Raw genomic sequence first — 21,333 nt, forward strand, 5'->3', positions numbered from 1 at the left:
CCCATGTTGCTTTAGACCTTCTGGTTGTTAGAAGGATTCCCTGTCCCCCATCTCCTTCCCAAAGTCTAATTAGATGATGTCACTCTAATTGATCCAGTCCCAGATAATATCAAAACCTTGACCATGATTTACAGTGGAGTCATTTTCAGGTGAAGCATTTCCCTGAAGGCCCATGCCTGTAATTCTACCTGAGGGAGGCAGAAGTAGGAGGAGCGAGGTTCTATATTGGCTCTGAGCAAATATACAACAGGCTAGCTGGAAAGTAAGTAAGACTAAAAGGACTGAGGGTGGGTTCAAGAGGTAGAAAATCTGGAAGTATGAGGCCTGAGTTCAAACCCCAGTACTGCCAAATACACAAACAACAAAGGTAGAAATCGTTTCCGCATCTCTTCTAGCTTGGTGGCCACAGAGAACTTGTTATGGTTTGAGTATGAAATGTTCCCCACAGGCTCATGTGGGGTTGGATGCCGAGTCTTCATGTAGTGACACTATTAGGGTGAGGTTCTGGAAAGTTCAGGAAATGGAGACTGGTGTGGACGTCATTGAGGGTGTGCCTTTGAAGGTCATAACCAGTTCCTAGTCCCCTCCTTGTTCTCTGCTTCCTGTCCGCCATGCTGCTTTCCTCCATACTCGGCCACCATAACGTAATGTAGGCCATGTGTTGGTTGGATGGTCTCTAGTCCCACGGGGAAGATGAGAGAGGCTGCACAGGTTTTACTCATGTTCCTTTTTGTTTTTTTCCATTATTTTTTTTTTTTTGCCAGGACTAGGATTTGAACTTAGGGCTTGAGCACTGTCTTCTCAGCCACTGAAGTCACTGGCCAGTATCCACAGGAGTCTCAGCCCATCCCTAGACTTTTCTTTCCAGTCTGCCCTTGAACCATGGACTACTGGGTCTCAACCTCCCATGTAACTTTGATTTACAAGCATGAGCCTCCAGCTCCTGTAGAAGGATTTTTTTTAGTAAAAAGCTATCATGTGCCTGCTCTTAAGATGAACTCGAAGAGAAGCTAGGAACCTGAGTTGATGCAGGCAGCCAGGAGCTTCTCCTTTCAGAAGAGCAGATCACTCCCCAGGCTTCACTTGAGCCTGCTGCCTGATTTCTAAACATCTCTGGAGGTTCTCACCATTTGTATGTTGATTTCATTTTGCAAACAGGAACATAGGAATCTGCCTCTTTTGCACCTGGGTTTGTATTGGCCTCCTTAAGGAGGAAGCCAGGACATTTCCTGTTTCATAGTTGTCAAATCCTGCTGTTAGGGGCTTCTAGGAAAATAAGGATGGAACTTGAAATCAAGGCGAAGCAGGGCTGGGTGATAATGCAGAAAATGTAAAATCAACCTGGTGCTAGGGGCTCACACCTATAATCCTACCTGCTCAGGAGGCTCACATCTGAGAATTGTCATTTAGACCCAGCCTGGGGAGACAAATTCAACAGATTCTTGTCTGTAATTAACCAGCAAAACATTGAAAGTGGAGAGGTGGCTTAAAGGGTAGAGAGCTAGCCTTAAGTGAAAAAGTCAAGCAAGAACACAAGCCCCTGGGCTTGATCCCAAGTACCCACACAAAAGGAATGAAAAAGAATAGAGGGAAGGAAGAAAGGAAGGAAGGAAGGAAGGAAGGGAGGGAGGGAGGGAGGGAGGGAGAGAAATGTAAGGTCATTTCTTGACATTGCTAACATGATGGCTTTCCTACTATGTATTTTCTTTTTTCATATTTTAAAGAATTTCTTTAAGCAGATGTACAAAGGAAATACCATATGAAAAAGCAGTTATGAATACAATGCACCTTGATCAGTGTCACCAATCCTATCCACCCTTCTTCAACCCACGCCCCCTTTTGTCTTCTTTTTGTGGTATATATGATGAATTCTTGAGTACATTTCCCCCCTTTCTCCCCTTCACACTTCTACCTCTTCCTCCTTGTCCTCAGCCCCCTCTTGGAAGTATCCATTTTCTGTGGTTGATTTTGTTGGACTTTGACCTAGTCTTCCTAAAAAAATATATTATTTGAGCTCTCTGTAGAGTCTATTATACTTCATCTTAATCCATCTATAACCACTTGCATATCACCCAGTGTGTTTACTTATAGATTTATCAGAACCTTCTATCTACCACAAATGAAGGAAACCATATAATCTTTGTTTCTCTGGGTCTGGCTTGATTTTATTTAATATAATTTTCCCAAGTCTTTCCATTTCCTAATGAATGGTATAATATTCTTTCTAATGGGTGAGTAAAATTCCATTGTGTGTATATATCACATTTTATTGATCCATAATCCATCTGGAGGCATCTAGGCAGACACTATAGTTTGGCCATGGTGAATAGTACGATAGTGAACCTGGATGGGCTGGTTGTTTTACTCTAACCTTGTTTGTGTTCTATTAGATAAATACCCGGGGTTGGGATTGCTAGGTCATAGGAAAACTCTATGTTTAGATTTTTTATATTACAGAATTTATTAACATTGATTTTTACATCATATTTCAAATGACGTATTGAACTAACAAGTATACAAGAAGGGAATCTCTATATACAATCACTGGCACTTAGATTTCTAGAATATAATTAAAATTAGGCTGAGGGTTTGTATGTTATAGATACATATTAATCTATGTAATAAAACATTATGTCTATAGAGTCATAAATTTTTATGCCTATGTAGTTGTGTTTATATTTCCAATACCATGTCCATAGCATTGGGTACACAAATATGAAGTCCTCACTCTTGTACTGTGTGGATCTAATAGCCACATACTAAGGATACCGTGTGCCTTTTGTTCCTTGTCTTGACTTGTTTCACTCAACATGATTCTCTCTAGATTCATCCACTTCCCTGCGAATGCCATTATTTTATCTTGGCTATTGGCTATGTAGAATTCCATTGTATGTATATACCACACTTTTTGTATCCATTCATCTGCAATCGGGCATCTGGGTTGTTTCCATCACCTGGCTATTGTGAATAGTGCAGAGATGGACAAAGCTGAGCAGGTCTCCTTATCACATCCTGGGTCATGATGTTCAGGATAGATGCCCAGAAGTGGTATGGCAGGATCATAGGGAAGGTCTATTTTCAGTTCTTTAAGAAACCTCCACACTGCTTTCCAGAGTGGCTGAACTAGCTTATAATCCCACCAGCAGTGCAGTAGGGTTCCTTTTTCTCCACAACCCTGCCAGCATCTGTCACTGAGTTCAAAATCTTGGCCATTCTTATTGGAGTGAGGTGTATCTTAGGGTTGTTTTTATTTGCATTTCCTTTATGACCATGGATGATGAGCATTTTCTCATATGCTTTTCTGTCATTTTAACCTCTTCTTTTGATAAGACTCTCTTTGGTTCCCTTGCCCATTTAGTGATTGGCTTGTTGGGTTTGGGGGGGGGATTAATTTATTGAGTTTCCTGTAGATACTGGATATTAAGCATTTGTCTGATGTTTTTTGGTAAATATCTTTTCCCAGTTGGTTGGCTGTCATTCTACTTTAGTAGCTATACTTTTATCTGTGCAGAAACTTTTATTTTTAGGTAGCCCCATTTATCGAGTCTCTCTCCAATCTATTGTGACCCTGGGATTCTGTTCAGGAAGCTTTTGCCTGTGCCTATGAGTTCCAGTATCTCTCCAATTCTATCGTATAGCAGTTTCAAGGGTTCCAGTCTTTGATCCATTTTGAGTTAAGGCTTGAGCATGGCGACAGGCTGGGATCAATTTTTAACTTTCTGCATGTGGCTGCCCAGTTTTGCCAGCACCAATAATTGAATAGACTGTGTTTGTTCCACTGTATATCTTTGTCTCCTTTGTCAAATACAAGTTGACTATAGGTATGTGGTTCTGTTTCTGGATTTTCTATTTTGTTCCATTGATCTTCTGGTCTATTTTTGTGCCAATACTATGCTGTTTTTGTTATCATGGCTCTATAGTAGACTTTGAAGTCTGGTATTGTAATACCACCTGCATTGCTCTTTTTGCCTAGAATTGTTTTGGCTATTCTAGGTCTTTTTTTGTTCCATATGAACCTTTGGATTATATCTTTTATTTTAGTAAAGAATGTCTTTGGGATTTTGATGGGGATTGCATTAAATTTGTGTATCAGTTTTGGCAGTAAAGCCATTTTCACTGTATTGGTTCTCCCTACCCATGAGCATGGGATGTCTTTCCATTTTCTGGTATCCTCTTTAATTTCTTTTGTTAGGCTTTTATAGTTTTCATTAAATAATTTCTTTACATCTTTGGTTAAGTTAATTCCAAAATCATTTTCTTGATTTTGCCTTCTGTTTGCATATTGTTGGTATACAAGAAGGCCACTTATTTTTTCAGGTTAATTTTGTGTCCTGCCACTTTGCTAAAGTGGTTTATTAATTCTAGGAGTTTGAGAGTGGAGCTTATTGGGTCACTCAGGTAGAGGATCATGTCATCGGCAAATAGGGATAGTTTAATTTCTTCTCTCCCTATATGGATCCCTTTGTTTTCCTTCTCTTGCCTTATTGCTCTGGCTAAGGGTCCAAACACTATATTGAAGAGAAATGGAGAGAGTGGGCAGCCCTGTCTAGTTCCTGATTTTAAGGTAAATGGTTCCAGTCTTTCACCATTTAGTATATTGCTGGTTGTAGGTTTTTCATATATGGCTTTAATTATTTTAAGGAATGTACCTCTTATTCCTATTTTTTCTAGTGCTTTCAACATGTTGTATTTTGTCAAATGCCTTCTCCATGTCCAGAGAAATTATCATATGATTCTTATCCTTAGCTCTATTGATGTGATGTATTGCATTAATTGATTTGTGAATGTTAAACCAGCCTTGCATCTGTGGGATGAAGCCTACTTGATTGTAGTGTATAATTTTTAAAATTTGTTTCTGGATTCTGTTGGCTAGTGTTTTATTGAGGAGTTTTGCATCTGTGTTCATTAGAGAGATAGGTCTGTAGTTCTCTTTTTTTGTTGGGTCTTGCCCTGGTTTCGGGATGAGTGTAATATTAGCTTCATAAAATGAGTTAAATATTGCTCCTTCTGCTTCTATTTCTCAGAAGAGTTTCAAGCATATAGGTACTACTTCATCTTTAAAAGTCTTGTAGAATTCTGCAGTGAAACTGTCTGGACCTGAACTCTTTTTGGTTGGCATTTCCCTGATTGCTTCTGATATTTCATTGTATGACGTTGGTTTGTTCAATTTGTTTACCTCTTCACGTTTCAATGTGGGTAGTCTAGATTTATTTAAGAAATCATCCATTTCTACTAGATTTTCCTGTTTCTTTGAATATAGGCCCTGGTAGTACTTATTCATAATGGACTGAATTTCTTGGGTATCGGTCATGATTGATCCTATAGGGTCTCTAATCTTGTTTATTTGAGTTTCCCCTCTCCTTTTTTGATTAATCTTGCCATGGGTCTGTCAATTCTGTTGACTCTTTCAAAGAACCAACTTTTTGATTTATTAATTTTATGTATAGTAGATCTTAGTTCAATCTCTAATATTTCCGATTTTATTTTTGTTGTTTCTGTCCTTCTAGTTGTTTTAGAATTAACTTTTTCCTGTTCCTCTAGGTGCTTCAATTTCTTCTTTAGGTTATTTACATGCTCTTCTTCTGTCTTTTTAATTTGGGCTCCTAGTGTGATAAATTTGCCCCTTAGATCTGCCTTTGCTGTGTCCCATAAGTTCCTTTGTGATGTATCTTGATTGTCATTACCTTCAAGAAAGTTTTGAATTTCTTCTTTGATTTGTTCTGTAACCCAGGAGTTATTCAGAAGCGTGTTGTTCAGCTTCCAAGTGTTTGAATGATTTTTACCTTTTATTGTATTGTTCAGAAGTAGTCAGATTCCACTGTGATCAGATAGAATGCATGGGATTATATCAGTCCTCTTCTATCTGCTTAAGTTTTCTGTATGAACTATTATATGATCTATTTTGGAGTATGTTCCATATGCTGCTGAGAAACATGTATGAAGTTTTGCTGTTGGATGGAAGATTCTGTGTATATCTGTTAAGCCCAGTTGGGCTATGGTGTCATTTAAGTCGTGGTGTCTTTGCTTATCTTTTGTTGAGTTGACCTATCATTTGGTGAGAGTGGCGTATTGAAGTCTCTCACTATGACTGTGTTTGAGTCTATCTTGTTCTATAATTCTAAGAGAGTTTGCTTGATGAATTTAGGTGCTCCCGTGTTGGGGGAGTAAATATTTATAACTGTAATATTCTAGTTATGAATTGTACCCTTTACTAATATGTAGTAGCCATCTTTATCTTTATGTACTGATTTTACTGAGAAGTTAATTTTATCAGAGATTAAGATTGCTATTCCAGCTTTTTTGCACGGTACTTTGGAGTGGAAAATTCTTTTCTATTCTTTCACTTGGAGTTTGTTTCTGCCTTTGGTAGTGAGGTGGGTCTCTTGGAGGCTACATATGGATGGGTCTTCTTTCTTAATTCTGTCTGACATTCTGTGTCTTTTGATTGGATTGTTCAGCCCATTCACATTTAGGGAAATTATGGAGAAGTGGTTAGTGCCCATTGTCATTATTTTTACTTCTAAGTTTCTTTCTCTCTCTTTTTTCCCCCTTTGTGTTTAGTGATTTATAGGTGATAGCTTCTTGATGGGAGTTCTTGCTGTTCTTCAATTTGTTCTTGATTATTTAATACTTTTTGTAATGCTGGTACATGTGTTCATATAGCTTCTCTTTGGAATGAAATATTCTTGTTTCTTCCTCAAATGTAAATGGATTGGATATATCAGTCTAGGTTGGCAGTTGTTGGTCTTCAGGGCATGAATGATATTTTTTCAAGCTTTTCTTGCATTTAGGGTTTGCAGTTATTCTAATTTTTTTCCGTATAGCTTTTTCTTTGTTTTTGTGGCATTTAAGATCAGCTCCTTAGTATTCGGGTCTAATGTTTTCACTATGATGTGTCTAGATGAGTTCCTTCTAGGATCTTGCCTGCTTGGAGTTCTGAAGCCTTCAATAATGTGAGTATTTTCCCTTTTGAGGTTGGGGAAGTTCTCTGCTATGATCTTGGTGAATAAGGGTTGCATTCTCTTATTTTGAAATTCCTCCCCTTCTTGGATTCCTATTATATGAATATTAGATTTCCTGGCGGCATCTGCCTGGTCCTGGAGTTCTCTTTGGTGAATTCTGACTGATTTCTCCAGACTGATGATCCTCTGTTCCAGGTTTTTTTGTTTTATCTTCCGTTCCTGATGTCCTATTCTCCATCTCAGTCAATCTGTTGCTTAATGCTTCCATTTTTGTTTGCATTGTGGACACTGAGCTGATCATGTCTGCTCTGAGGGTATTAATCTTTTCTTCTAGGGAAGTATAAATTTTTTCTATTTTTCTTTTGAGATCGAGGAGCTCCTTGGTGATTTCCTGCTATGTTCCTGGAATTGTTTTTAGAAATCTGCTTTGATCTCTTTAGTCATGTCCGCAATCATCTCCTTGAACAGAGTCATGTTTTGTGTGTCTTCAGGTGTCATTTCTTTGGATGGTGACATCTCTCTTATCCCTTCACTCTTGTTTCCTCTTGGGCTTTGTGTGGGACTTTGATTATTTATATATTTCGTGATTTGCTGTTGCGATTTCCTCTGCGTAGGAGTTGGGACTGTTGTTGTAGGTTCGCCTCGTTGGGGTTTGACGTGAGCTGCTCCATGGTGTTGGAGGTAGTTCGCCTCCCCTTTGGTCTCCGCCGCTGTCTGGGCTGCCTGTGCCCAGTCTGTGTGGGATTCCTGAGACTGGATTCCACACTTTGCTGGAGTTCTGGGCTTCTTTTGTGGCTTGGAGCCCACAGGAAGGGATTGGGGAGCGGTCCTTGCATTTCAGATTCTTTGAGAGCGTTAGATATAAGCTTTATCTGTGTTTCTTTTCCAATTTGTATACTTCTCCACTTCTTCTTGAATTTACAGTTGTGGATTTCTTAAGATAGTTGGCTCATGGGATTCCCTGATTCTCTCTTTTTGTGAGAGAGAGCTAGGCTGGCTCCCTATTGTTTCGGCGCCATTTTGCTCCCTATGTTTAGAATTTTGAGGAACCTCCAGAATTCTTTCAAAGTAGCTGAACAAGTTTCCATTCTCACCAACAGTGTATGAATTTCTTTTGGCCACATCTTCACCAACATTTGTTGTTTGTTTTCTTGATGATGGCCAGTCTAACTGGGGTGAGGTGAAATCTCAGGCTATAATGCTTGAGATGAAATATTCTATGTATTTTCAAATTGTAATTTCATTTCAATCCAGGATTTTCACATTCAACAGGTGTGGGGTTGTACCCCATGTCTGCCATTTAATCTCATCTGATAAGTGAACTGGCATAGCATCAGTGCCTCAGGCACTTCAATAAAGTGCCTCAGTTCCCTTCAATAAAAGGCATGTCAAACGAACTGGGAGCTGAGGTGTTAAATCAGAAGGGGTTATGCACTGAAGCACTATAATAGCATTTACTTAGAATTAACTAAATAAATAAATGATGAAAATAACAATGATTATCACTTCAGGGGCAAAAAGAAGAAAACAATAGAACTGCAGCAGCTGATGGGATGGATTTGTGATGCAAATATTAACCTGTTTCTAGGGAGTTCTTAATGACAGAGGGAACCAGCTATGGTATATTGCAGAGCGGCAGGCATGCCAATTATATAGTATGTACTCGTATTGAGATATTAAAAACTACTAGAAGAAATGGCATTGAGGTAATTGTATTGCCATTGGGGCTCATTTGACTTGCTTTCTAGGTTGATGCTCTACCACTTGAGCCATATCTTCCCTCCAGTTATTTTCTGGTTAGTTGAAAATAGAATCTTGAAGATTTCCTGCCAGGATTGACTTCAGAATTTGATCCTCTAGATCTCGACCTCCTGAATAGTGAAGATTATAGGCATGAGCCATGAACACCAGACAATTTTATTTTTGTTGGTCAGGGGGCTTGAACTCTGGGCCTGGTTGTTGTCCCTGAGCTCTTCAACTCAAGGCTACCACCCTCCCCCCTTAAGCCACTGCTTCACTTCCGGTGTTCTAAAGGTTAATTGGAGATAAGAATCTCACAGACTTCAGTGCCCAGGCTGGCTTTGAACCGCGATCCTCAGATATCAGCTTTCTGAGTAGCTAGGATTACAAGTGCGAACTACTGTGCCCAGCTACCAGACATTTTAAAATTTTATTTTTATTCTTAGTGATCACACCCACTTAGCTCGTTCTGATGTTAAGATTTAAATGCAGTTTTCTCTGAGCAGCATCTTTCATTTTGTAAAATGGTCTGATTCTTGTTTTTTGTTTTTTCTTTTCACAAATTTTGCTTATATTTATTTTTCTTTACCATCAGCAAAGAGGAAATGCAATTTACAAATGGTAAGCTAAGAAATTTAACATTTATTTCTTACTTTTCCCATTACATCTTCAAATCTGGCTTCTTCTTTCAGCTGGTACACTTGGTCTTTCCTGATCTTGGCACCCGGAGGCTGGGCACCAGGGGAAGTACCAGGTGAGCTCATTACTTTTAGTTCAGGGGTTGAAAAATGAGAGTCTAGGTCCTGCAGCATGGCCTAGTGGTGGAGTGCTAACCTAGCCCTGGGTTCTGTTCCTCAGCACCACATACACAGAAAAAAATGGAAGTGCTTCTATGGCTCAAGTGGCAGAGTGCCATCCTTGAGAAAAAAGTGTCTGAGGACAGTGCCCAGGCCCTGATCAAGCCCCAGGACTGAATTTAAAAAAAAAAAAAGTGAGGGTCTGTGGTTGCGAGTGTGGCCTAGTGATAGAGTGCTTATAAGAAGACCCAGGTTTGTCATTTGTCATAATTAGTATAAACCTTGGACTCTCCTAGCAGAGGTTTACAATAGGGCAAAACCTAGGTATATAAGGCCATATAGGATGAGGCTAAATGAAAGGACCTCCAGGATATAAAAGCAAGAGCCACACAATGTGTGATTGTTGTTCTTAACATTCTATGTTATTTCTCATCTCTTTTGTTGTTCCTTGGTTATTTCATATTGTTATAGTATCTTATCTTGTTATCTGATGTATATATGTTTATTTGAAATAGGATAGGGAAGGTGGAAAACAAGATGAGGGGAGGGATTAGGGGAGGGAAATGGGGACAAAAACATGAGAAGGGGTAGCAATGTTTGTGAAGTAATGCACCTTCTATCTGGCTAATATAATGTAACCCTTCTATTCATTACAATAAAAATATATTTAAAAAAAAGAAGCCGGGCGTGGTGGCTCAGCCTGTAATCCTAGCTACTCAGGGGGCTGAGATCAGAGGATCAAGGTTCAAAGCCAGCTCTGGCATAAAAGGACCTGAGACTCTTATCTATCTCCAATTAACGTCTAGAAAATGGGAAGTGTGGCTTGGCTCAAGGGTAGGACTCTAGCCTTTAGCTGAAGAGCTCAGGGACACCGCCCAGGCCCAGGGGTAGGGTGGTTCTTGAGCTGAAGAGCTCTGGGACAGCACCCAGGCCAAGTTCAAACCACATGACCCACAAAAAAAAACAAAAAAGAACAGGGAATGGGGGAAAACAAGATGAGGGGCAGGGTGGGGTGAGGGAAATAGGGATCAAGACATGAGAAAGGGTATCAATGTTTGTAAAATAATGCACCTTTTATCTGGTGAATATAATGTAACCCTTCTATTAATTACAATAAAAATATATGAAAATAAAGACAACCCGGGTTCGATTCCTCGGTACCACATACATAAAAAAAAAAAATCCAGAAGTGGTACTGTGGCGCAAGTGGCTCTAGTCCTGAAAAAGCCCAAGGACAGTGCTCAGGCTCTGAGTTCAAGCCCCAGGACAGGAAAAAAAAAGAGGGTCTGGGAAGTCAGAAAATAAATGACAAATTATGCAGCACAAGGCAAGCTACAAATAGCTTTCTAAACATGTCTTTGAATTCAAGTTAAATCTTCATGCTGAAAACTCTTCAGGCAACACTAGATTCAAACATTGGTCACTGATTTCTTACAAATTTATATAATATGTATATACTCCATATATATAATTTATACATGTATCTTTGGGTATTAGCTTTAAATATTTGGACATGTGGCTATATATTATGGATATACTTAAGTAAGTACATAGAATAACAGATTCCTTGAGTGAAAACTTGTAAGGATCCATTTAGCAAATAGAGTTTTCACAAGAATTATCAGGCATTATCAGGCACCTAGTGAGCATAGTTGTTACTCAGTTATTATTATCACTGGTTGGTTGTTTTAAATCAAGATGACAAATCGGGGAAAATCAGAGAAAGGGTCAGCCACCTCAGAAGGTAACTAAGAAGACGTGGTAAACTTTGTGAGTTTACCAATATAACCCCAAGCAGTCATGAGCCTAGATAGGTTCCCGTAGTCTTCTGGTATGTGCAGAGACCGGGCAGCTGGAAAGACTGGTCACAGATTCAAGTGGTAGTAGCACTGCCAAGGTGACTGTGGAGACTGAGAAGGCAGAGGGAGAACCCACAGCTCATTCTGCCAGCGATGCAGGAAGTCCTTTGACTGGGTTATAGCCTGAGAAACTCACATCAAATGGAAAATGTGCTGGACACAAAGCCAATGCTTGTTTCCATCATAGGCTTCCTGGGAGCTCCAGCCCATGTCTGCTCCTCAGCATGGTACAAGTGCTGTACCCCACATTGCTAATTTGGTAATAGACTCCAATTTACAATCCACAGTTAAGACACTTGCACAGCCTCATTCACTGCTGCACCATAGACAAGTTATAGAAACAGCTCAGATGCACTTCAGTGGAAAAATGGATCAAGAAAATGTCGCACACACACACACACACACACACACACTCACATATAATGGTATTTTACTCATTCATTAGGTAGAAAAAAATACATTAAGTGTGTTAAGTCAGGTTCAGAGAAACAAAGGCCACTTGTTTTCTCTGATTCATAAATATATGTGTGCAAACATTTACAGGGCCATATGCATATAGAGACATGTATTAATAAAGTATGATAGACGTATGGAGAATTCCAATAGTGTAACTTCTTTGAACAACTTATTTACAATCTAACAAGATGAAATACCAGGAGGTTGGAACTTGAAGTGGGGGAAGAACAAATGGAGATCAAAGGAAAGAGGGATGAACACATGGAGAGGAGAAGAGAATGGAGCCCTTATATTTAATGTGTATATGTGAAAATTAAAGTAGGAAGATTGAGGGGAGGGTGTGATGGGAGCGAATGAAGGAGAGGGAGACACTGATCAAAACGCATTCTATTCATAAGCACATGTTGGCTTAAACTTTTCTGCATATCTGCTCAAAGATAATAAAGTAACAGGGAGCTGGTGGCTCACACCTGTAATCCTAGCTCCTCGGGAGGCTGAGAGCTGAGGATAATGGCAGGAAATCCATGAGATTCATCTCCAATTAACCACTAGAAAACCAGAAGTGGCTCGATTTGAGCAAAATTACTCGGAGACAATGCCCCAGGCCCTGACTTCACAAATAAATAATAAATAATAAAACCAGATAAATAAATAATTCACAGCATCGTTTGCTCTGAGTACAGATCACTTTTACAGCTTCATGAAGTAGAAACATGGTAACTCAAGCCATTACAAAGAGCAGAAATTCTAAGTTGAGCTATCACTGCAAGCTGTGGGCAGGCTGGACCAGGAAACTCTCTGTTCACCTAACTCAGCATGGTCGGGCTTTCTTAATAAATGGGGTCAATGATAAGAGCTGGGTCTTCATCTATTGGCTTCTCTATACCTTCCACACAGCATGTAAGTAGTTGAACAGAATTTCAAAGTTTACTTTCCATCTTCAGGTATCATTATGATGGACTCTACATCAAGAAAAGTTCTTTCTTCTACACTCAGTACTGTTATCTACTGGGTAAAAAAGGCTGTCACAGGTGAGTGTCTGTTACTTAGGTACAAATGTATTTACTATGAGAGTCATCCGTACTTTATTTTTCTATCAGGCTTCAGGTTTCTTTTATGATTTTAATTAATTAACTATTTTATTTATTTACTTATTTATTGATGCTGGTACTGGGACTGGAACTCAGGGCCTGAGTGCTGTCCCTTATCTTTTTTACTCAAAGCGGATACTCTACCATTTGACTCACACCTTTACTTCTGACCTTTTGGGGGTTAATTGGAGATAAGAGTTTCACAGACTTTTCTGCCTGGGCTTGATTTGAACTGTGATCCTCAGATCTCATCCTCCGGAGTAGCTAGGATTACAGGCATGAGTCCCTGGTGCCCTACTTTAAGCCTTTCTTCCTTTCTTTTTTTTCTACTCCTGGGGCTTGAACCCTGAGCCTGAGCACTATCCTTGGGCTTTTTCCTCAAGGCTAGCTCTCTGTCACTTGAGCCACAGCACCACTTCAGCTTTTCTACGTATGTGGTACCAAGGAATCGAACCCAGGTCTTTGTACATGCTAGGCAAGCACTCTACCACTAGTCCAAATCCTGGCCCCAAGCCTTTCTTAAGGATGAAAAAACATGCATCACATTAACCCATTCTGTCAATCTCTGGCCATGTTATTGGCCAGAAAAGTCAACTTTCAGTCCATTTCTTTGGATACTTTTTTTGTTTTTAATTTTAGATGTTATTTCGGGGTCATGTCATTGCAAGGTAAAATGCACATTACCACTTGAGCCACAACTCCAAACCTGATTTTTTGTTTTCTGCTTATTTTTGACAAGGAATCATGTCTTTCACCCATGAACGTGCCTGACCTATATTTCACCTACTTTTAGGTCATCTTTACTGGGATGCCATTATGCAACATGACATCCCCTCTGGCTTCCCAGCTTCCTTTCTCATTAAGAGCAGACACTTCCCAAAGTCTGCTCTTGGTAATTCCTGTTACTGCCCACCTCTTGGCTTCAACACACCTCCTGCCTTATCACCATTGCCTCCCTCACGCATCCTCTCCCCTCCCACTCCCAACTCTTCACAGGACATTCCATTTAGATGACCCACTGAATCTCACACTAAGTTTGGGGAAATCTCAACTTAGAATTATAACCTCGCCCCAAAATGCCTCTGTCTCTTCACTTACTTTAGCTTAGAATACTGTCAGGCAGACTCTGTATGAAGAGAGCCACTGGCACCAGTGGCTCCTGCCTGGAATCTTAGCATGCCAGGAAGCTGAGATCTTAGGATTCCTGTTTGAAGTCAGACTGAGCGAAAAAGTCCATAAGATTCTTGTCTCCAATTAACCAGCAAAAAGCTGAAGTGGAGCTGTGGCCCAAGAGGTAGAGCTCCAGATTTGAGAGAAAAAAGCAAAATGAGAACATGAGTCCCTGAGTTCAAGCCCCAGTACCAGCACACACACACACACACACACACACACACACACACACGAATCTGTACCAACACACACACACACACACACACACACACACACACACACACACACGAATCTGTATGAAGTATCAAGCTATCCTTGACACAACCTTATTAATTCTTCTTTTGAATTCTCTAAACTTGTACTTTGGGATTCCTGGTATTTTCTTTAAGCCCTCATCATATGACACTGCGATTGTAGTTGGCTCAATGTATTGGAGGGTTTCATGTCCACAGCTTGAACAACCTCAGCTCGTGTACTTGGTAGTTAGACCTACAGTCACTGCATTATACTAACCATGTACAAATGGGTTTTTTTTTTCTGTTACTGTTTCCTAAACAGCATTCTTATTGTTTTGTTGCTGTTGTTATAAAGGGGTTATTGTTATACAAGTAAGGTAATGAGCATATTTCTTTCTAAACAGTGTTACTCCTTCCCTTGTTTTTTTTAACTTCCCCCAATTGCCTTCTCCCCAAGTTGTAAAGTTCATTTCCAACAGAGTGCCTAGTGAGTTTCGACGTTTCAGTGGTTCACCCTTTGTCACCATTTCTGTGGTTCCAGTTCTCTTCCACAAATCAGATAAACTATATACAAGACAAGGGGTCCCAAAATCCAAGACAGTGACCACAGAGAATAAACCAGGGACAAAAGAAAAAATAAATAACTGAAAACAGTACACTAAAAATAAAATAAAATAACCTCTTGTTTCCATATCTTGGAGTTCATTTCAAATAGTATCATTTTACATAGTCATATATTCAAAGTTATTGTGCTATTGTGATTATCTGCTAGGACTATCCTAGACATACACTAATTATAGATGAGGGAAACCATGGACTCCATGCTAAATAGCATAATTATTATTAGATAGTATAAAGTTATCTAGAATTGACTTATAAGGGAAGGCTGGGCACTGGTTGTAATCCTGGCTACTTGGGAGGCTGAGATCCAGAGGTTTCTGCCAGCTCAGGCAGAAAAGTCAAGACTCCATCTCTAATTTATCTGCAAAATGCTGGACTGGAGTCATGGCTCCAATGGTAGAGTACCATCTGTGAGCAAGATAGCTTACATGGCTATGTAAGGCCCCAAATTCACACCCAGTTCTGGGATACAACAATATAAAATAGTATATAGATGAACTTAGTTTCTATACAAATACAATTTTACATGAAACTTGAACCCATTGGTCCTGGAACCATGGAACATGCCTGTTATTCTGGCTACATATGAAACATGACATAGGTGGATTACACACACATGTGTGTTGGGGCGGGAAACTAGACTTTAACTCAACAGTAACCAGCAAAAATCAGTACAGAAGGCATGACACAGCAGTAGGAGCACTTGCCTAGAAAATGTGAAGCACTGACTTCAAATCCTACTGCTGCAAGCAAGCAAGCAAACGAACAAATAAAACAGGCTTCATAGAGCCCTGGAGCCTTCCCATCTGAGGCCCTTCCCATGCGAAGATACAGTATTTGTCCTCTTGCTCTTTTGCTTTATCCCATGGAAAGGCATAGCCAAAAAAGGCATCATCTTTGAGGCAGGCAGGGGTAGCACCAGACATCAAAATCTTCTGCCACCACCATCTTAGACCTCTTAACCTCCAGAACTCTGAAAAATAAAAACGTTTTGTTATATGTGACTCTAAGGAGCCCTGTCATGGTTATAGGAACAGATAAGGATATCTGCCCCATTAAGAGCAGGCAGTAAAATAGTGAGGGAAGAAAAGGCAGTGGATGCAGGGCTCTTGCGGTCATTTAGAAGAATGTGGGATGACCATGAGGGCAGCAGGCCTGGGCCAGCAAGAGCTTCCCTTCCACTGATTCAGCTGAACTTCCAAAACTTCAAACTCAGCCTCAAAGTCCTGGCATTCTGCTTCAGACCTGTTCTTCCTCTTAGACCCTTTATTTATCTCTTAGTCACAAAGATGGAAAAGTTACATTAAAAAAGGTAGGGGGAAGAGAGTAGGAAAGAAGCAGTTAGGAAGATTTATTTCAGTTCCTGTTGTAATTCTCTTACTGACTTCACTCCTGAAGAGCTGAGCTGAGGCCTTGTCTTGGTATTTTCCCAGAATGCCCAGCAGCCAGTGAACCCCAGCATTCTGGAGAGTCCTGCAGTGCCATCAGGGCACAAGGACCCTGAATTTGTTTCAGATGTCATGGAGCTGAGTTAGGGTAGGTCTTTGTGGAGAAACACAAATGGGCTTTATCATCAGTGAGGGAGGCAGGGCCACAGAAGGATAAAGCTAAGGACAGCAGAGACATCTGAGCACTAGCAGGTCCTTTCTCATGGGTTCAACACACAACCAACACTCAAGAATGGACACATTGTAAAGTCTTGGCCAAATAAGAGATGGTTATAAATGCATTAAGAATGAAGGGTTGGGGCCGGGAGTTTGGCCTAGTGGTTAAAGTGCTTGCCTAGCATGCAAGAAGACCCGGGTTCGATTCCTCGGTACCACATACATAGAAAAAAGCCAGAAGTGGTGCTGAGGCTCAAGTGGTAGAGCTCTAGCCTTGAGAAAGTCCAAGGACAGGACTCAGGCCCTGAGCTCAAGCCCATGACTGGCAAAACAAAACAAAACAAAACAAGAATGAAGGGTTGCTCTCCATCAAAGTCATATATTTTAAGAAAGACTAAGATACATTTTAAAAGGTAGAAGTATACTAAATGGTAATCAAAGATGAACCGTATTGATGAACATGTTATCTATTTTATTATATAATCTATTATGTAAGGACCCATGTGACAAATTCCTTTTAAAAATTAGATTGCAGGCCCGGGAGTTTGGCCTAGTGGTAGCGTACTTGCCTAGTATGCACAAAGATCCAGCTTCGATTCCTTGGTACCACATACATAGAAAAAGCCAGAAGTGGTGCTGTGGTTCAAGTAGTAGAGCTCTAGCCTTGAGAAAGCCCAAGGACAGTGCTCAGGACCTGAGTTCCAGCCCCAGGACTGGCAAAAAAAAAATAGATCGCACAGTTATCTCTGTTATCAATGTCAGGTAGGCAGAAGTGTGAATTAAAATGTGAATCAAGTAGGTGAACAAGGCTGGGAATGTGGTTTAGTGGTAGAGTGCTTGCCTAGCCTGCATGAAGCCCTAGGTTCAATTCGTCAGTAACACATAAACAGAAAAATCTAGAACTGGAGTTGTGGATCCAGTAGCAGAGCACTAGCCTTGAGCATAGACAGGCTCAGGAACAGGAGCCAGGCCTTGAGTTCAAACCCCAGGACCAGCAAAAAAAAAAAAAAAAAAAGGTTAATTAGATAGAGATCTGTAGACAAGCATTCCAGACAGCAAAAAGAGAATGTGCAAAGGGATAAGTTTAAACAATAGCAAGAAAGGTAAGGTGGAGGTCGGTGGACAAGCCGGAGAGTGGAAGATAAAGAAGGAAATAGAAACAAGAGAATTTGGGGGATTTGTTGAAGCTCTGGAGGACAGGGCATACTGGAGTTTTTACTGAAATACTTTTAATTCTCCCAGAGAGCTAGCCATACTCCATGTGGATTAGATAAGGAACATCTGTGTGTGTTTCTCGACTGCCTGGTCCTAGCACTAGAAACCTGCACGGTCTTATTAAGCAAGTCACAACTTCTGGCACCAGCTCTGAGGAATGAAAGATGCAAAGACATTCTCAGGTGCAGGCAACGCAAAGACTGAGGACCCTGAAAGATGGTCTCACCGAAGTCCTCCAAAGAAGGAAGCTTGGAGCATTGGAGCATTAGGGAAGGACAATCAACAAAAAGGACAGAAATATGGGAAGGTACAAGAGACTCCTTTTTCCTTATGGATTTTATAAATCGTATTTCATGAGTGAAGCAAAAGTCATAATATCCCATACTTAAGGCAATGATATTTTAAGGTGGGAGAAATAAAGGGATCTAAATTTCTACCTTATATCAATGTATGTGAAGTAATGCACCTTCTATCTGATGAATATAATGTAACTCTCTATTAATTACAATAAAAGTATATGGAAAAAATTAATTTCTACCTTATGGGAAAGGTGAGACTCCAGTAACAACAGACTGTAATAAATCCCACGTGGTGGCTGTAATACTCAACTGCTATAAAACAATAAAGAAATAAACCAAAAACACTGTAATTAAATCAAAATGGAATTCAAGAAGCTGTTCAACTATCAAGAGGCAAAAATAAAAAAAATGAAAAACAGATAAGAATCCAAGGAAATAGCTAAATTACCAGCAATGGCCTTAATTGTGAGCTATGTATATACTCTTATCAAAATGAACTTTTGGCAAAGCAGATTTAAGAAGAAAGAAAAATGACTCAAGTACATACTGTTGACAAGAAATTCACTTTGAAGTTGATGGCATAGGCAGATGAAAAATAAAAGAATGAAAGTATAGGCAATTAGGGATTATTCCAGAAAGGTAGAAATGGGTGCTTCACATTTAATCAAATAGACTTCAGAAGAAAGGAAGGTACCACGTAATATTTCTGGGGATATAACCAGGGATATTACATAGTTGTTAAAAATCACCCAGGAGCTAATGGATCACTCCTGTAATCCTAACTATTTAGGAGGCTGAGAGCTGAGGACTGTGGTTGAAGCCAGCCTAGGAAGGAAAATCTGTGAGACTTTCATCTCTAGTTAACTACCAAAAAAAAAAAAAAAAAAAAAAACTAAAGCTGTAACTCAAGTGGTAGAATGCTAGCTTTGAGCACAAAAGCTCAAAGACAGCATCTAGGACCTGTGTTTAGGACCGAAACACAAATACACACACACAATCAATACCCAACAAAATAAGCCATACACAAAAAGCCACATATTCCAGAGGCCCACATGTTGAAAGCTTGGTTAACTAACTATGGAGCTACTGGGAGGTAACAGAACCTCTAGGGACAGGACCGAGCAGGAGAAAGCGAGGTCCTTGGGGCATGGCCTTAAGGGCTAATGGGAGCCCAGCCCCTTGTTTCTCTCTGTTTCGTGCACACTTGTTTCTCACCCACCTGTGAGGTGAACATGCATCTTCCCTGTGTTTCTGCCATTATGTACTGAGCTTGCATAGACCCAAGACAACCCAAATCAAAAGGGACCAAGTTACCAGGGACTGAAACCATGAGCCAAAAACAAAACTTACCTCCTTTAAAGTTGGAATAATAAAGACTAATATGCATTCTAAATGTGTGCACACCTAGCAGCCTACTCCCATCTCCTTTTCCCTCCCAAACAATGTTCCTGCCTCATTTTGATGAGTTGGGGTCTGCTGTAACAAATCTTACCATCGCCACCACTGGATGGTCTTGGGAATCCCCAAGACCAACTCCAGCTTTGAAGCTCCAGTAGGAAACATACCACTCCCCCCATCCCCTCCCCGCCCCGCAACTTGGTATGTATTCATACTTGTGGCTGAGATGTATGGCAGTGACATAGTGAAGATTGACAGTCACATCATAAGGGGAAAGAAGAGTTGAGGGAGATTCTGGAGGAGCTATGTAAGAGTTCCTTGTGCCCTTTCCCTGACAGGTGGGTCCCCAGGAGAGTGCAGTGGTATGAGGGTAATGACTTTGCTCAGGGAAACCCCTTAAAGATGCCATCCAGAGTTCTTATCAGGAGCTTCTCACCTAACACTTCTGTTTAGCACTTGCTGAATTGATAGACACCAAAGGGAAATTACATGCCAGCACAAACTGATTCCATAGAGTCTAGGCACACTGTACCATTTGGAAAACCTCCAAAAGTGAACCCAAGCCAAGAGATAACCTGGTGAGGCCTTTCTGACCACAGCTCTCTCATGCCTGCTGCCTTATCTCTTTCTTGCAGGGTTGCATAAGCCTGTGAATAGGCTGAAAGCACTGAATCATCTCTTTAAATCAATGAATTGTATGGCATACCCATTCTTTCTTACTGAGGTTGTTCATAAAAATCTCAAAGGGAAGAAAAGCTTATTCTAAAAAACTATACAGGTGTAAGCATGGTGGCTCATACCTATAATTCCAGCTACTCCAGAGGTGGAGATCAGGAGGATGTAGTTCAAGGCTAGCTGGACAAAAATAAGATTTCCATCTCTGAACAAAACAAGCTTGGGGTGACATTGGACGTCCTCATGGGCTGGGGTTCAGAGGCGCCTTAAGTCTCGCCTGGAAGGTTTATCTTCTTTTGAATGTCAGGCTTCTGCTGCAAACTTACTCTGTCAGATCATCGATCAGGCCAAGAAACATCCGAGCTTGATCTCCCTTTTTGTGTTTATTGGAGCAAGAAGTACTGGAGCAGCACTGTATGTGACATGCCTGGCTCTGTTCAATCCAGCTGTTAGTTGGGAAAGGAAGAATAACCCAGAACCCTGAAACAAACTGGGTCCCAATGATCAGAGCAAGTTCTACTCCGTGAATGTGGACTACAGCAAATGGAAGAAAGAAGGTCCAGACTTCCAAATTTGAAAAACCCTCATGATAAAGCTGCTGAAAATGAAGGTCTTCCAGAAGCCATCCGTACAATTTTCTACTTCACCAGGATATATCCTGTGCAAATGCCTGACATACTTATGTTGATTTGTTGGATTTATTACACTGATTAATAACTCTCTTAAACTTGAACAAACAAAAACAAAAAACCAAGCTGAGTGTGATAGTACATGCTTGTGGTCCAGGCTATATGGGAAGCATAAGTAGGAAGATCACAGTTTAGGGTTAGCCCCCCAAAACTGTGAGACATAAGCAGGAGGATCACAGTTTAAGGAGAGCACCCTCCCTCCTCCTACCCCTCCCTAGATATCTGAGAAATAACTATAGCAAAAGAGGGCTGAGACAGTAGCAAACAAGATTAACAAAGAAGAATAAAATGAAAGAAACTGCTCTGGCTGGCATTAAGGTACATTGTGCAGCTATAGCAATCAAGTCAATGGAACAGAGAGGAGAATGTAGAACTGCATCCCATTAAACCCACTCAAGGTACCAAAGTAATTCGATGGTGACCTTTTAACAAAGAATGCTGGGCTGACTAGAGACCCAAGCAAAATGAAAGAAAAAAACATCCACAAAAATGTCACCTTAGCTAGGCATTGGTGGCCCACA

The 21,333-nt window shown here is 40.4% G+C and overlaps 1 protein-coding gene and 1 pseudogene across 1 annotated transcript in view; both read left to right on the forward strand.

Annotated features, from left to right (window-relative positions):
• Nucleotides 1–21,333, forward strand: part of Rfx8 (regulatory factor X8) — an 82,839-nt gene that overhangs the window by 12,753 nt on the left and 48,753 nt on the right. Inside the window, exons 3-4 of the mRNA XM_090336087.1 lie at nt 9,395–9,456; nt 12,759–12,845. Coding sequence (XP_090192213.1) covers nt 9,395–9,456; nt 12,759–12,845 — 149 coding nt within the window. The remainder of the gene's footprint in view (nt 1–9,394; nt 9,457–12,758; nt 12,846–21,333) is intronic.
• Nucleotides 17,909–20,700, forward strand: LOC150060212 (cytochrome c oxidase subunit FA4 pseudogene; annotated as a pseudogene).

Source organism: Megascapheus bottae, chromosome 7 (genome assembly GCF_031878675.1).
Source record: "Megascapheus bottae isolate mThoBot1 chromosome 7, mThoBot2.hap1, whole genome shotgun sequence".
Taxonomy (NCBI): Eukaryota; Metazoa; Chordata; class Mammalia; order Rodentia; family Geomyidae; genus Megascapheus; species Megascapheus bottae.